Source organism: Rana temporaria, chromosome 2 (assembly GCF_905171775.1).
Source record: "Rana temporaria chromosome 2, aRanTem1.1, whole genome shotgun sequence".
Lineage (NCBI taxonomy): Eukaryota > Metazoa > Chordata > Amphibia > Anura > Ranidae > Rana > Rana temporaria.
The window spans coordinates 402,220,004-402,234,970 of NC_053490.1; the positions used below are offsets into that span (position 1 = coordinate 402,220,004).

At 43.8% G+C, this 14,967-nt stretch overlaps 1 protein-coding gene across 2 annotated transcripts in view; it reads left to right on the forward strand.

Annotated features, from left to right (window-relative positions):
- The window catches only part of SRPX (sushi repeat containing protein X-linked), a 138,807-nt gene that overhangs the window by 67,158 nt on the left and 56,682 nt on the right, over positions 1 to 14,967 (forward strand). Inside the window, exons 2-3 of one of the 2 annotated variants that reach the window (XM_040338122.1) lie at positions 1,365 to 1,433; positions 11,581 to 11,772. In XM_040338122.1, coding sequence (XP_040194056.1) covers positions 1,365 to 1,433; positions 11,581 to 11,772 — 261 coding nt within the window. The remainder of the gene's footprint in view (positions 1 to 1,364; positions 1,434 to 11,580; positions 11,773 to 14,967) is intronic. The other variant, XM_040338123.1, reaches the window with a different exon arrangement.

The window sequence follows — 14,967 nt, forward strand, 5'->3', positions numbered from 1 at the left end:
CTTACTATAATGCTGAAATAATAAATAATAAATAATGCTAAACGCACTATACTAAACTATAACATGGTGCAATATCACACTGGCTGTGTGAGTACTGCAGTAGGTGCCAAAAGTCTGGAATTTACTTTTCAACCCCCATTTTTCTTGGTTGGATAATACTTACTAACCAAAGTTTACCCAGTTCAGCCCTTATTCTGCCCAGTATATGTTTGGTTGGGTTTAAATATGCAATCCACCAATGTAGCACCCAACCATATCTGTCGTGGTTAAAGGGTAAACTAAAAAAACAAAAATTAAGTATATCTTAGGTGATGTTTGAATCCCAAGCAATTTAAAGGCATAATCTCTATTGCGTAGAGCTACAGGCAAAATTTTTTTTTTTTTTCATTTTGGATAGTGTAAAAGGGGGGGTTTTACTCCTGTCAGTTTATTTTTTTTCTGGCCATCTCTGTCCCATTGTGGAGATTTCCCTTCACTTTTCTGTCCCAAAGCCACAGCAGAAAGTAAGAGGAAGTCCCTTCAAAGTGAATGAATCCCTGGTAATAGCTAAGTCAACAGAGAAAGTGATCCCATTGGGAAATTTCCGGAAGAAAATCCTATTTTTCCATCAGTCTGCAGATCGAATTGGGTGAACGCGGACAGACGGTCCGTGTTGATCGGATCCCCCCATGGGGGAGAGCGGAGATCTGACAGGGCAGTCCCTGAACAGTGTGCAGGGACCGCCTTGTCATCTGCCGGCTCAGCGGGGATCAACAGAGAGATCCCCGCTGAGCAAGCGGGTGTTAACGGTACGGATCCTCACGGGATCCGTACGTGGGAAAGGGCCCTTACTGTGCAGGTATATACAGGAATCACAAGATTACATTGACGTCTTTTTTACCTGCCTGGAGTTCAGCTATAAAGATGGTCTTAAGTCTGTTTAAAATAAATTAAAAGTCAGCAGCTACAAATACAGGTACCCAGTTTTGTCCTCTACTGGGCTGGTTCTTCACTGGTCTTCTGTTCCCCAGAACTGCCATGTTTACTGTGGGAAGCATCCCAGTAAGCTCCCCGCTGCGTATGTGTGAGTCGCATAAGGTTGCAGGCGGAGGAGGAGGGGTGGGGTGAACTTGCATTCAAATTGTCTATCAAATTTAGGTACCCACTCCCTGAAAAATACATTTAAAAAGTGGGAGAGGAGGAGATAAAGCGAAACATTCCTTTTCAGGTGAAGTTCCGCTTTAAAGAATAAACTAAAAATGTTGCTTGAAATAACCTTTAATGCACTGGCTTAATTTCTAAGAACACTGCTTATTTTAATAATTTCACCGCTGCTTCAACATTTTTTTTTTCTCTGCCATATTTTTTTATTTCCTTTCTTTTAGGATCGGGGGGGTATTCACCACTGGAAGATGATGAGGATGTATATGCATACTCTAGATACCGCTACAGAGGTGAATGCTTTGCTTAATCTGCATGCTTTGATTGGCTGTCATTAAACTACTAGCTTACTAAGACCTGCTGGAATTCTGCAGCATACTTAGAACCATCACTGTTTTATTTATGATGTTATCTTTTTTCAGGTTGTTCTTTCCTACTTCATTTCATATTTATGTCATATTTTAAATGTATATTTTTTAATTGTCTTTTGGGCACTTCCATACACAGGGTAATTTGGCTTACACCCCTGTACCTTACATATACCAGTAGTAAACTCTTACATTTTAAGTAATGCATTTACAGCCTCCAGTTTACATCTTGTTCTTCACATTTAGATGCTATATACAACATTTATGAACATTTTCCCTCTGTGTTGTGGCTCCACATTTTTCCCTCTAGCAGCAGGGCACCCACATAGGGTTCCCAGATTTCCAGACTTCTCTTTTCCAGGAAATAACAATTTTGCATTGAAATGTAGGCTTACTATGGTTCTTGAGTCCACAATTAAGGACACTTTCAGCCAGATTCAGAAAGAGTTAAGCCGGCGTATCAGTAGGCCTGCACCGTCGTATCTTAGCTGTCTATTTCGGCCGGCCGCTAGGGGCGTGAACGCTGATTTACACCTAGAATGCGTAAATCAGCGAGATACGCCTATTCATGAACGTACGCTTGCCCGTCGCAGTAAAGATACGCCGTTTACATAAGGCGTTTTCAGGCGTAAAGTTATTCCAACAAAAAGCTGGCCTAGCCAATGTTAAGTATGGACGTCGGTCCCGCGTCGAATTTTGAAAATGTTATGTTGTTTGCGTAAGTCGTCCGTGTATGGGGCTGGGCATAATTTACGTTCACGTCAAAACCAATAGGTCTTTGCGGCGTAATTTGGAGCATGCGCACTGGGATATGTCCACGGACGGCGCGGTGTGTACAGCCATCAGACCGAAATCTCCGAGCGGACATGTCCGATGAAAACGGTCCGCGGACCGTTTTCATCGGACATGTCCCCTCGTCTGTATGGGGCCTAAGGCCGGCCGGTCGTATCTATGCGACTGATTCATAGAATCAGTTACGCATAGATATCCCTAAGATCCGACAGGTGTAAGTGACTTACATCGTCGGATCTTAGGCTGCAATTCCAGGCCAGCCGCTAGGTGGCGCTTCCGTGTCTTTTATGCGACGAATATGCAAATGAGGATTTCCGCCGATTCAGAAACGAACGCCCGCCGCTTTTTTTTTACGTCGCTTGCGTTCGGTTTTTTCCCCTGCTATGTGAGGGGTATCCTATGTTAAGTATGGCTGTCGTTCCCGCGCCGAGTTTTGAATTTTTACGTCGTTTGCATAAGTCGATTCAGAATACGGCTGGATGCAAGTTACGCTCACGCCGAAACCAATGACGTCCTAGCGACGTCATTTGGAGCAATGCACGCTGGGAAAAATGGTGGACGGCGCATGCACTGTTGGATCGGCGTGGGGACGCGCCTGATTTATATTGTAGACGCCCCCTAGCCGCGGAATTTGAATTCCACCGGGAGATTTATGATACGCCGCCGCAAGTTTTGAGGTAAGTGCTTTCTGACATAAGCACTCGCCTCAAAAACTTGCGGTGGCGGATCGTAAATCAGATAGGTTACGCGGATCTAAAGATCCGCTAACCTATCTGAATCCGGCCCAGAGTGTTCAATGCCTTTTCAGCTGCTAATACATTTCAGACAAGATTGCTCTGTACTAGAACGGATAGCGTGCTGTACTTTTAACAATCATTTCTGTTATCATTATGCTGTGTTCTGCTATTTTCATATTTTTAAAAGAAGAGAATCACAAAAAAAATGTTCCACACATATAACAAATGTATTCCCAGTCGGCATTGAGTTGAAGAAATGCACATAATAACAAGTAATCCCACAAGATTAGACTCTATCAGAGTCTCTAGGAAGTACAGCTGCAAAGTAAACAAGATGAAATCTTTTTAGTGGCAGTTACAATAAAGAAGTTTAAAAAAAAAGACTAAAAAATACATTATTTTCTGTATTTTTTAAATGTAACTTATAATTACAGTAGATATTGAAAGGTGCGCTAATAAAACCAAACTCTCCTAAATAAAACCTAATTAAAAAGAGGAGTTTTTTTTATTTGTTGCCTTTTATCCTAACTGTTGTACATGTCCAGAGCATAAAATTAATGTCCAGGCACCATAACTTGAAGCCCTAGTGCAGGGGTCTCAAACTCAAATTACCTGAGGGCCACAAGACAAGTTTTCATATGCCATGGGGGGCCGCATGCAAACTATCAAACTTCAAAAACAACAGTACTGGTGTCAGCGAGCACAGTGGCGTTGCTAGGGGGGTGCGGGGGGTGCGGGCCGCACCGGGTGACACCCACTAGAGGGGTGACACCATCCCGATTTAAAAAAAAAAAAAAAAAAAAATTTTTTTTTTTTTTTTTTTTTTTTTTAGCTGACATGACCAGAGGTGCAGGTGGCTGTGTAATGTAAAAGGGGTGCAGTGATGCAGGGTGTTGTGTAATGTAAAAGGGTCCAGAGGTGCAGGGGGCTATGAGATGTAAAGGGGGCCAGTGATGCAGGGTGCTGTGTAATGTAAAGGGGTCCAGAGGTGCAGGGTGCTGTGTAATGTAAAGGGGTGCAGAGGGCTGTGTAGTGTAAAAGGGTCCAGAGGTGCAGGGGGCTATGTGATGTAAAGGGGTGCAGAGGTGCAGGCGGCTGTGTAATGTAAAAGGGGTGCAGTGATGCAGGGTGCTGTGTAATGTAAAATGGTCCAGAGGTGCAGGGTGCTGTGTAATGTAAAGGGGTGCAGAGGGCTGTGTAGTGTAAAAGGGTCCAAAGGTGCAGGGGGCTATGTGATGTAAAGGGGTGCAGAGGTGCAGGCGGCTGTGTAATGTAAAGGGGTCCAGTGGTGCAGGGGGCTGTGTAATGTAAAGTGGTCCAGAGGTGCAGTTGTGGAGAGGGGTACACAGTAGTAACAAAAAGATATTGAAGGATGCAGAGGTACGCCCCTGGCCTATAGGCTCCTGAGAATTCTGAATTCCGGTTCTGGAGAAAGAGAGGTGGGGGGAGGGGACAAAGAAAAATGGAGAGAAAGAAGAAGGGATAGAACGAACAAGAAAGATGGATAGGGAGAGAGAGAAAAGGGGAAGAAAGGAGAACAGAGAGAAAACAGTAGGGTAAAAAATATTTGAATTTTTTTATTGGGGGGGGGGGGGGGGGGGTGACACCATATTTTACCGCACCAGGTGACACCAACCCTAGTGACGCCACTGAGCGAGCACATTATTAACCCCCCAGCACTGGTGTCAGCGAGCGCATTATTACCACCAGCACTGGTGTAAGTCAGGGTTTGACAAATTTGCTTGGAATCTAGGAGCCAGCTAAAAAAGTTAGGAGCCAGAAAACGCACCCCGTCCCGACGAGCTTGCGCGCAGAAGCGAACACATACGTGAGCAGCGCCCGCATATGTAAACGGTGTTCAAACCACACATGTGAGGTATCGCCGCGATTGGTAGAGTGAGAGCAATAATTCTAGCTCCTCTGTAACTTAAAACATGCAACATGTAGATTTTTTTAAACGTCGCCTATGAAGATTTTAAAGGGTAAAAAAGTTTGTCGGCATTCCACAAGCGGACACAATTTTGAAGCGTGACATGTTGGGTATGAATTTACTCGGCGTAACATTATCTTTCATAATATTAAAAAAAATGGGGATAACTTTACTGTTGTCTTATTTTTTAATTAAAAAAAGTGTAATTTTGTCCCAAAAAAGTGCGCTTGTAAGACCGCTGCGCAAATACGGCGTAACAGAAAGTATTGCAATGATCGCTATTTTATTCTCTAGGGTGTTAGGATAAAAAATATATATAATGTTTGGGGGTTCTAATTAGAGGGAAGAATATGGCAGTGAAAATAGTGTAAAATGACATTAGAATTGCTGTTTAACTTGTAATGCTTAACTTGTAATACCAACGGCCACCACCAGATGGCGCCAGCTCACATCTGGTGGTAATAACTTGTAATACCAACGGCTCACCACCAGATGGCACCAGCTCAAAAAAAAAAAAAAAAAAAAAAAAATGTTTTTTATTTTATTTTTTTGCTCCCCTCACTTCCACCCTGCCTGAGGGCCATTTATAACTGGTCCGCGGGCCGCAAATGGCCCGCGGGCCGGTACTTTGAGACCACTGCCCTAGTGCAACCAAAACTTTTTATTTTGGTTCAACACAAAGTGGCACATAATTGTGAAGTGGAAGGAAAACGATAAATGGTTTTAAACATTTTTTACAAATAAATATCTGAAAAGTGTGGTGTGCATTTGTATTCGGCCCCCAAAACCCTAACTAAAATCTAATGGAACCAATTACCTTCGGAAGTCACCTAATTAGTAAATATTGTCCACCTGAGTGTAATTTAACCCCAGTATAAATACAGCTGTTCTGTGAAGCCCCCAGAGGTGTGTTAGGGAACCTTAGTGAACTAACAGCATCATGAAGGCCAAGGAACACACCAGACAGGTCAGGGATTAAGGTTGTGGAGAATTTTAGAGCAGGGTTAGGTTATAAAAAAATATCCCAAGCTTTGAACATCTCATGGAGCACTGTTCAATCCATCATCTGAAAATGGAAAGAGTATGGCACAACTGCAAACCTAACAAGGCATGGTCATCCACCTAAACTGACAAGGAGAGCATCAGAGAAGCAACCAAGAGGCCCATGGTAACTCTGGAGGAGCTGCAGAGATCCACAGCTCAGGTGGAAGAATCTGTCCACAGGACAACTATTAGTCGTGCACACCCCAAATCTGGCCTTTATGGAAGAGTGGCAAGAAGATAGCCATAAGAAAGCCAGTTTGCAGTTTGCGAGAAGCCATGTGGGGGACACAGCAAACATGGGGAAGAAGATGCTCTGGTCAGATGAGAACAAAATAGTTTTTTTTGGCCTAAGCAAAACGCTATGTGTGATGGAAAACTAACCTTGCACATCACCCTGAACACACCATTCCCACCGTGAAACATGGTGGTGGCAGCAGCATGTTGTGGGGATGCTTTTATTCAGCGGGGATGGCGAAGCTGGTCAGAGTTCATGGGAAGATGGATGAAGCCAAATACAGGGAAATCGTAGTAGAAAACCATGTTGTAGTCTGCAAAAGACTTGAGACTGGGGTGGAGGTTAAGCAAAATGCTATGTGTGATGGAAAACTAACCCTGCACATCACCCTGAACACACCATCCCCACCGTGAAACATGGTGGTGGAAGCAGCAGCATGTTGTGGGGGTGCTTTTCTTCAGCAGGGACGGCGAAGCTGTTCAGAGTTGATGGGAAGATGAATGAAGCCAAATACAGGGCAATCTTATTAGAAAACCTTTTAGAGTCTGCAAAAGACTTGAGACTGGGGTGGAGGTTCACCTTCCAGCAGGACAACGACCCTCAACATACAGCCAGAGCCACAATGGAATGGTCTAGATTGGGGGTCAGCAACCTACCAGTAGATCACGGAAAGGTGACTGGTAGATCGTGGCCTGGGCTTGCTGACCCACCATCCCAGAGCATCAGAGTGCAATGCAGAGGGACTGTAAAGTTGGAGCTGTAGCAGGGAGCAAGAGCCTCATAAGCCGATGTCTCCTCTGTAGTGCTGTTTCCTGTCTCATGCGTAGTAATACCAACTGTACTCCGCCTCTTATCCCAGCGAGCGGTCTCCAGAGTGGTGCCAGCAGCAGATAAGAAGAGATCCTCAGGTCAGTGTGAAGCAATACACTGGGCATAATAGTATAGGGCTGCTTTCACACTGATGTGCTGCGGTTTACCCACACAGCAGATGCAGTAAAGTGTACCTGAAGCTTTCCTAAAAAATAACTTGGTAAAACAGATTGAGAAACATATTTCATACCAATGCAACATTCATTTAGGAAATTAAAAAAATATGAAATATAATGTATTCCTAATATCTGAAAAAAACACTTTCTCTCTTTATATAGAGAATATATATATATATATATATATATATATATATATATATATATATATATATATATATATATATATATATATATATATATAATCAATCAATCAATCAAGGTATTCGCTGCTAAATTTAACAGTCCAGGAGCAAAGTGAAAAAAAGCATCAATCTTTAAAACACATGATAAAAAAGCTGGGGATTTCTATGAAAAAAAAAAAAAACATATTAATAAATACACGATAGTAGTAAGCTACTATATAAATCATAGATAGACCCACAGTTTCTTTAAAAACATAGCCTAATAGATTTATTACATTAATTTGTGTATGTAATGGCAACATCTATCAGATAGACTGTATGGCTTGTGTCTCCTGTGCAATCACAATTAAGAGCAAACATTTAAGAGATAAAAATACTGAATATTGTTAAAATAATATCTACTTCCTAATAAATGTACTGTGTTAAATGTTATCAGATCATGTCCTCCAATATCATTCCTCATTAAATTATAACGTCATGCAAACCAGATGTGCTGCAGCTGATTTCTTGTTTGTGTGCAAGGCTTGGATACATTTGTCAAACATAAAAGAGATCCTTTGATCAGCAGGCCATCCCTAATGATCACAGTTAGCCTAGCAGTCCTATGAATATAGGTTACAGGTGTTCAGAATTTTCCACTACAGTCAGCATTGTTTTATAGCAATACATATATGTGTTCAGACCTTTCAGGAAGGCTAAAAAAATCATACTGCAAAAACGTATGGCCTTTAGAACAGATCAAATTTATCTGGCAGTGTCGGGTTCAATTATGTTGGATGTTGACCTTAACTTAGTTTAGTAAACCAGTGGCGGTGCGTCCATAGAGGGCGCAGGAGCGCCACCCCCTCTCTCTCCTGCACCGCCACCGTATACAATACATAGATTCATGCATTGCACGAATCTATGTATTGTTGCTGCCGCCCACTATTAAGATGGCCGGCCCCCTGGTGAGCGCCGGCCATCTGAATAACGGCAGCTGGTTGGTTTTGGAAGTGCCTATCAAAGCCAGCGGCCTCCAAATAGTTAACCAGGGGATGCACGGGGGGTGCGTTCCCTGGCTAACACTGACAGACGTCTCAGACAATCAGGTTCACTGGTTCTGGCTACTGGTAACCTGATTGGCTGAAGCGTCATTGAGGGCGGGAGAAGACATCGAGGGACTGTGGAAGGAGGATGGCTGAAAGGAAAGGTAAGTGCCGGGCATGGGGGCAATCTGGCAGCATTTTACAGGGCACAGTGGTGACAGTTGATGAGTACAGTGGCGACAGTTGATGGGCACAGTGGCGACAATTGATGGGCACAGAGGTGACAATTGGTGGGCACAGTGGTGACAATTGATGGGCACAGTGGCGACAATTGATGGCACAGTGGTAACAATTGATGACACAGTGGCTGCGTTTGATGGCATGGCACAGTGGCTCTGTTTGGCATGTCACAGTGGTGACAATTGATGGGCACAGTGGCGACAATTGATGGCACAGTGGTAACAATTGATGGCACAGTGGCTGCATTTGATGACATGGCACAGTGGCTGCGTTTAATGGCACAGTGGCTGCATTTGGCATGGCACAGTGGTGACAATTGATGGGCACAGTGGCAATAATTGATGGCACAGTGGCGACAATTGACGGCATGGCACAGTGACGACAATTGATGGCACAGTGGCGACAATTGATGGCATGGCACAGTGGCTGCGTTTGATGGGCACAGTGACTGTGTTTGATGGGCACAATGGCTGCGTTTGATGGGCACAGTAGCTGCGTTTGATGGGCACAGTGGCTACAATTGTTTTTTTTTCCGTTTGTTTGCGCCCCCCCAAAAAACTTTGAGCACCAGCCACCACTGATGATTTCTATAACTAGTGGCAATTGGTAGATTACTACATTAGCTTATGCAGTGTTACCCCCGTAGTAGCCGCTGATTAGGATGGGGCCTCTGATCTTTGCCTCAACCCCTCTAAAACACTAGGGTGAGTGTACAAACATAAAATATCACAGGAAATCACTGAGAGTAATGCTTAGTATCCAGTAGGGATGAGCTTCGTATTCGAGTCAAACTCACGTTCGACTCAAACATCGTATGTTCGATCGTTCGTCGAAATACGAACAAAACGGGTTGTTCGCGCCAAATGCCAATTATGGCTCAGGGGGTTTAGTACACGCCCCACACTATAAAAGGCCGCTTGCAGGGCGGCCTTGTGTAGTGTGTTGCGGCAGTTAACAGGGACAGAGAGAGACAGAGAGAGTGTCATTTTTTGCAGGTAGATAGAGCAGGCAGGAAGGCAGGTAGGCTAGTCAGTTAATGTTACAGTGTGTAGAGGATATGTATACATCCCAGGTGTTGTACATATATTTATACACTGTATAGTTTAGCTAGATCAGTTCTTTCTAATTTACTGGCAGGCAGGTGATTGTGCTATTTAAAGACGTTATCACAGGCATACTATAGACACCCAGCAGGTACAATATTTAAAGGAACTGATGCAGGAGCAGTGATTTTAATGATGCTTAAATAAAAAAAAATATATATGAAAAATTCCTTTAAATATTGTACCTGCTGGGTGTCTATAGTATGCCTGTGAAAACGTCTTTGAGAACACGGGTCTTGCCCGAGGGAACATGTATCAATGGAAATTTTTTTTTAAAAACGGTCGTCTTTCCAGGGGCGTACCTAGGGCACAGAGGTGTCAATCACTTAGGTGTGAGCAGATCCCACAATTTTGGACAGATCGTGTCACGGTCAGGGAAGTGGAGAGCTGGACTGGAGCTGCTATGAGGGAGACATCAGAGTGAGATGGGGAGACACTGTCAATACAAGGCATGGCCCATACTTTGCATTGTCTGCCGTCCTCAGGGACAGATCCAGAGATCGCACTTTATAACGATCTCTGGATTGGATCTGTCCCTGGGGACAGCAGACAATGGCATCATTGGCATTGATGTTTTGATTCGGGTTTTGGAACTGACCTGCTGACAAGGCGTGTTGCCTGCTGGACCGCAGACGGGATCTGATGGCCACAGGGAAGGACTGCACTGCACTGTGGGGGTGTCTGCACTGTAGGGGGGTCTGTACTGTATAGGGGTCGGTTTAACATGCAGGGGGTCCAGAACTGTTAGGGGGGATGCCTGTGTAACATACCGGCGTCCAGAGCTGTGGGGGTGTGTGTAATGTAAAGGGGTGCAGGGTGCTGTGTAATGTAGTGTAATGTAATGGAGCATGATATTGTCCAAAATGTCTTGATATGCATACACCTTAAGAGTTCCCTTCACTGGAACCGAGGGGCCAAGCTTAACCCCTGAAAAACAACTCCACTCCATAATCTACCAAATGATTCGGACCAGTGCACAAAGCAAGCTCCCTAAAGGCATGGATGAGCAAGTTTGGGGTGCAGGAATTTGACTGGCCTGCACAGAGTCCTGACCTCAACCTGATAGAACACCTTTGGGATAAAGCGGAGACTGCTAGCCAGGCCTTCTTGTCCAACATCAAATCCGGACCTCACAAATGCGCTTTTGGAAGAATGGTCAAACATTCCTATAGACACACTCCTAAACCTTGTGGACAGCCTTCCCAGAACAGTTGAAGCTGCGATAGCTGCAAAGGGTGAGCCAACTTAACATTAAATCCTACCGACTAAGACTGGGGTGCAACTAAAGCTCATGTGCGTGTAAAGGCAGGAGTCCCAATACTTTTGACGATATAGTGTATGTTGCAGTGACTTGAGGCAATATCAAAGAGAGCCTGTCATCATGACATCATAATAGCAAAGGAGTAAATGAAACAGCCAGTAAATTGGACCAGCCTTTATGGCTTCATAAAGATTTGGCAATGACCTTATTTTGCAGCAAAGAGGACCTGTCAAAATGACATCATGCAGGTTTTGCAATGACTGAAGTCTTCAATAAAAAAGCATGGCCTCATATGTGTAGCAGTAATTCATGTTTAATCTGCAAGTAAAGATAGATTGAATAGTACATTCATATTGCTAATGAGCACACTTTTTATTCACACAAACATTTTTTGTTTTAATTTTCTGAAAACAGTCACATATTGCTGATTTATGTTGTTTAAATGCTTTCTAATTTGTATTCAACTATATTAATGTTTATTAGTGTTTACGTGTCTGTGTGACTTTACATAGCATTTGAATGATATTTTCTCAGATTCCCCATGGTGCTCTCCCATCAAGGTTAAAAACGGACATGCCACCTGTTCTAGCCCTTCCCGCTCCTATTATAAAACTGTGAAAGGGACTCGGTGCAACATCTACTGTCAGAAAGGCTATGAACTAAGTGGAGCATCTGAAGTTGTCTGCCAGGCAGATAAACGCTGGTCTGGCAAGTACGTATGTAAACGTAAGTATCCTGTTTCCACTTTTCGTTCTGTACTTTTGACCTCTTCTTTACACATCAAGTTTTATTTTTACTATTCATTTATTTCTATGGATTTAATTTTTAGCTTTTAGCTGAGAACAAAAAATAATTCAGTTCTTTAGTTTGTCCATTCTAAATGCACGCATAGACATTAGATGAACAAAGAACAATATATCTCATTTTGAGTACAGTGTTTTATATGTGAATTAGTCTAGCAGTGTTTTTAACTGTTCTCGGGAAAAACTGATCTATAACAAGGTTACAAAAGATGTTTTTGTGTTTAGCATTACTATGCAATAGCTTATTGTAAAAGAAAAAAAAAATCAATCTATAGTTGTTGCTGTATGTATTTTCATTAGTTATTTTTCACAGGACTAAAAATAACACACATTATAAAAATATTTTCCTTTTTTCAGTAACTATGACATTTTATATATGAATTTTATGTAGTATTTTATCCAGTCAGTAGGTGGAGCTCTAGGTTTCTGGTTAACATGTTTTACAGCAGGGGTAGGCAACCTTTGAGAGGCAGAGATCTATCTGAACAACATGAAAAAGATCAAAGATCACCAGGGTTCGGCTACCTTATTTCTTGAATGAAATTAACTAGCATGGCCTAACTAAATAGTAAGGAATGGTGTGTGAACAGTGTCTGTAGGGCAGAGGATGGTGTGTGGACAGTGCCTGTAGGGCAGAGGATGGTGTGTGAACAGTGTCTGTAGGGCAGAGGATGGTGTGTGGACAGTGTATGTAGGGCAGAGGATGGTGTGTGAACAGTGTCTGTAGGGCAGAGGATGGTGTGTGGACAGTGTATGTAGGGCAGAGGATGGTGTGTGGACAGTGTATGTAGGGCAGAGGATGGTGTGTGGACAGTGCCTGTAGGGCAGAGGATGGTGTGTGGACAGTGTATGTAGGGCAGAGGATGGTGTGTGGACAGTGTCTGTAGGGCAGAGGATGGTGTGTGGACAGTGTCTGTAGGGCAGAGGGTAGTGTGGGCAGTGTCTGTAGGGCAGAGGGTGGTGTAGTGTCTGTAGGGCAAATGATGGTGTGTGGACAGTGCCTGTAGGGCAGAGGATGGTGCGTGGACAGTGTCTGTAGGGCAGAGGATGGTGTGTGGACAGTGTCTGTAGGGCAGAGGGTGGTGTGTGGACAGTGTCTGTAGGGCAGAGGGTGGTGTGTGGACAGTGTCTGTAGGGCAGAGGGTGGTGTGTGGACAGTGTCTGTAGACCAGAAGTTGGTGTGTGTAGGGCAGAGGTTGGTGTCAGTAGGACAGTGGTTGGTGTCAGTATGTTGTAAGGGTAGGGGTTGTGGGGTAGTAGTCAGGTTGTAGGGGTAGAGAGTGATGAGAACAACTCTTCTTGCAAGAAGCTATCCCACCTGTCACATGTTCACGCTAGGATAGACTGCTAGAGAAACCTTCATTACCCATGGTATCCACTTTTGTCCTCACACTGTATTACTCTTGTACCGTTGTCTTAATACCAAGTAGAAGCCCTCCCTGCATACCAGGAATTTAGCCCGTATGCATCCAGTGAGGCCTTTTAGTGTGTTCGGGAGGCACAGGTGCAGAGTCCAGCCCCACTGCCTGCAGCCTGTCAAAGTCTATGGCAGGCTTGAAATACGATGTGGCTGTAACTTTACCATGTGGTGCATTTATGGCCCTATGCATTCAGGGATATGTACCGGGAATACAGAATATCTGAGTTCCAGCCATGTATCCCTGAATGCGTAGGACGCTAAATGTGAGTACCACTTGGTACAGCATCCAGCCACAGCATATGTCAGCCTGCCATAGACTTCTATAGACTGCAGGTAGCAGGCTGAACGTTGTACCTGTGACTCCTGAGCGCACTAAATGCTAGGATTGGACGCACACTGGCTAAATGCCTAATGTTCAAGGGGGGTGGCTAAGCAGGCACAGTTGATAGATGCAAGCAAAGGCATTAGTTAACCCTTTAAATGCAATACATTTAATTTAAGCCTAACTCCAGCCAACATATTTATCCTTTATATAGCAGCGGAGGGTTGGAGCTCTTGCTTAGTTTTATTGGTGTTTATGATACTATTGGGCAGCTTGAGTAGTGAGAAGGCTTCCTTACAGAGCATGATGTAATGGGAAATGCCTCCAACAGGGACAAAGGTAATGACATGAAAGGGTTAGAGCTTCTGACAACATGTTTTATTGCTGTCTGTGCTTTCCTGTCCTGGTGGCTTCTGCACTCCATATTGCTTGAACAGACGGCACAGGGACAGAAAGAGAGAGAAAATATAACAAACCTCAGAATTGTTTTATTCTTTTCTATGCTATCCACAACTAAAGAGAAACAGTGTCTAGAGTTATGCTCTATTTACAGTAAAATGTACTATTTGCATACTACAGTTTCCCAGGGTCTGGGGCTCGCTTGGTGCTCAGGATGCTGTTCTGGTTAAGACAATATTAATGGCCTCCCATTAAAAATAAAAATACCTGTTGAGCATGCCACTGAAGTCCACTTATTGCAGCTTCCTGTGATCATGGGTTAACAATGCTGCACTGCTTCTGAACGCAAAGCAGAGTTGCCACTCTTATGTAGGCTGTGCCTGCTTGCACTACAGTGGGATTTAAAAAAGGTTGCAGGAGATGTGGCTATCAGCAATTGTCACTGCTGATTCAAAAGCCTGTAGCTTGTCTAATAGCACCTGGCCACATCTAATGCTTTTGTTGCTGAGAACCTCTCACTGTGAGCTGCAGTGCGTGGGAGTGGGAATTGTTTAAGACACAAATGTTAATGTTAAAGTGGTTGTCAAAGCAGTCTGTTCTCTTTACACAATCTTCTCTGTTGGCTAATGATAGGTGTCCCTGTGTATGTGCTTTATAAATAAAATGCCATTCTATAACTTATTTCAGAGCGCCTCTCAGCGCTCACATGACCGGCCGCCTCTCCCCTCTCTCAATCTGACAGATACAGGGGGGAGGACAGAGGAGATACAGGAGAGCTGCAGATGATGGTGGCATGTAAACTGACCATGGTGTCAGGGCTCAGCAGCTGTGATAAACTGTGGTCGGCGCACCCCCTTGCTGTCTCCAAAGAATAAGAAGAGTCGACTGCAGTATGCAAAAATCATATGGACAAACCAAAGAAGTTTTGGGATTGTGTTCTGTGGACTGATGAAACAAAATTACAAGTGTTTGGGCCC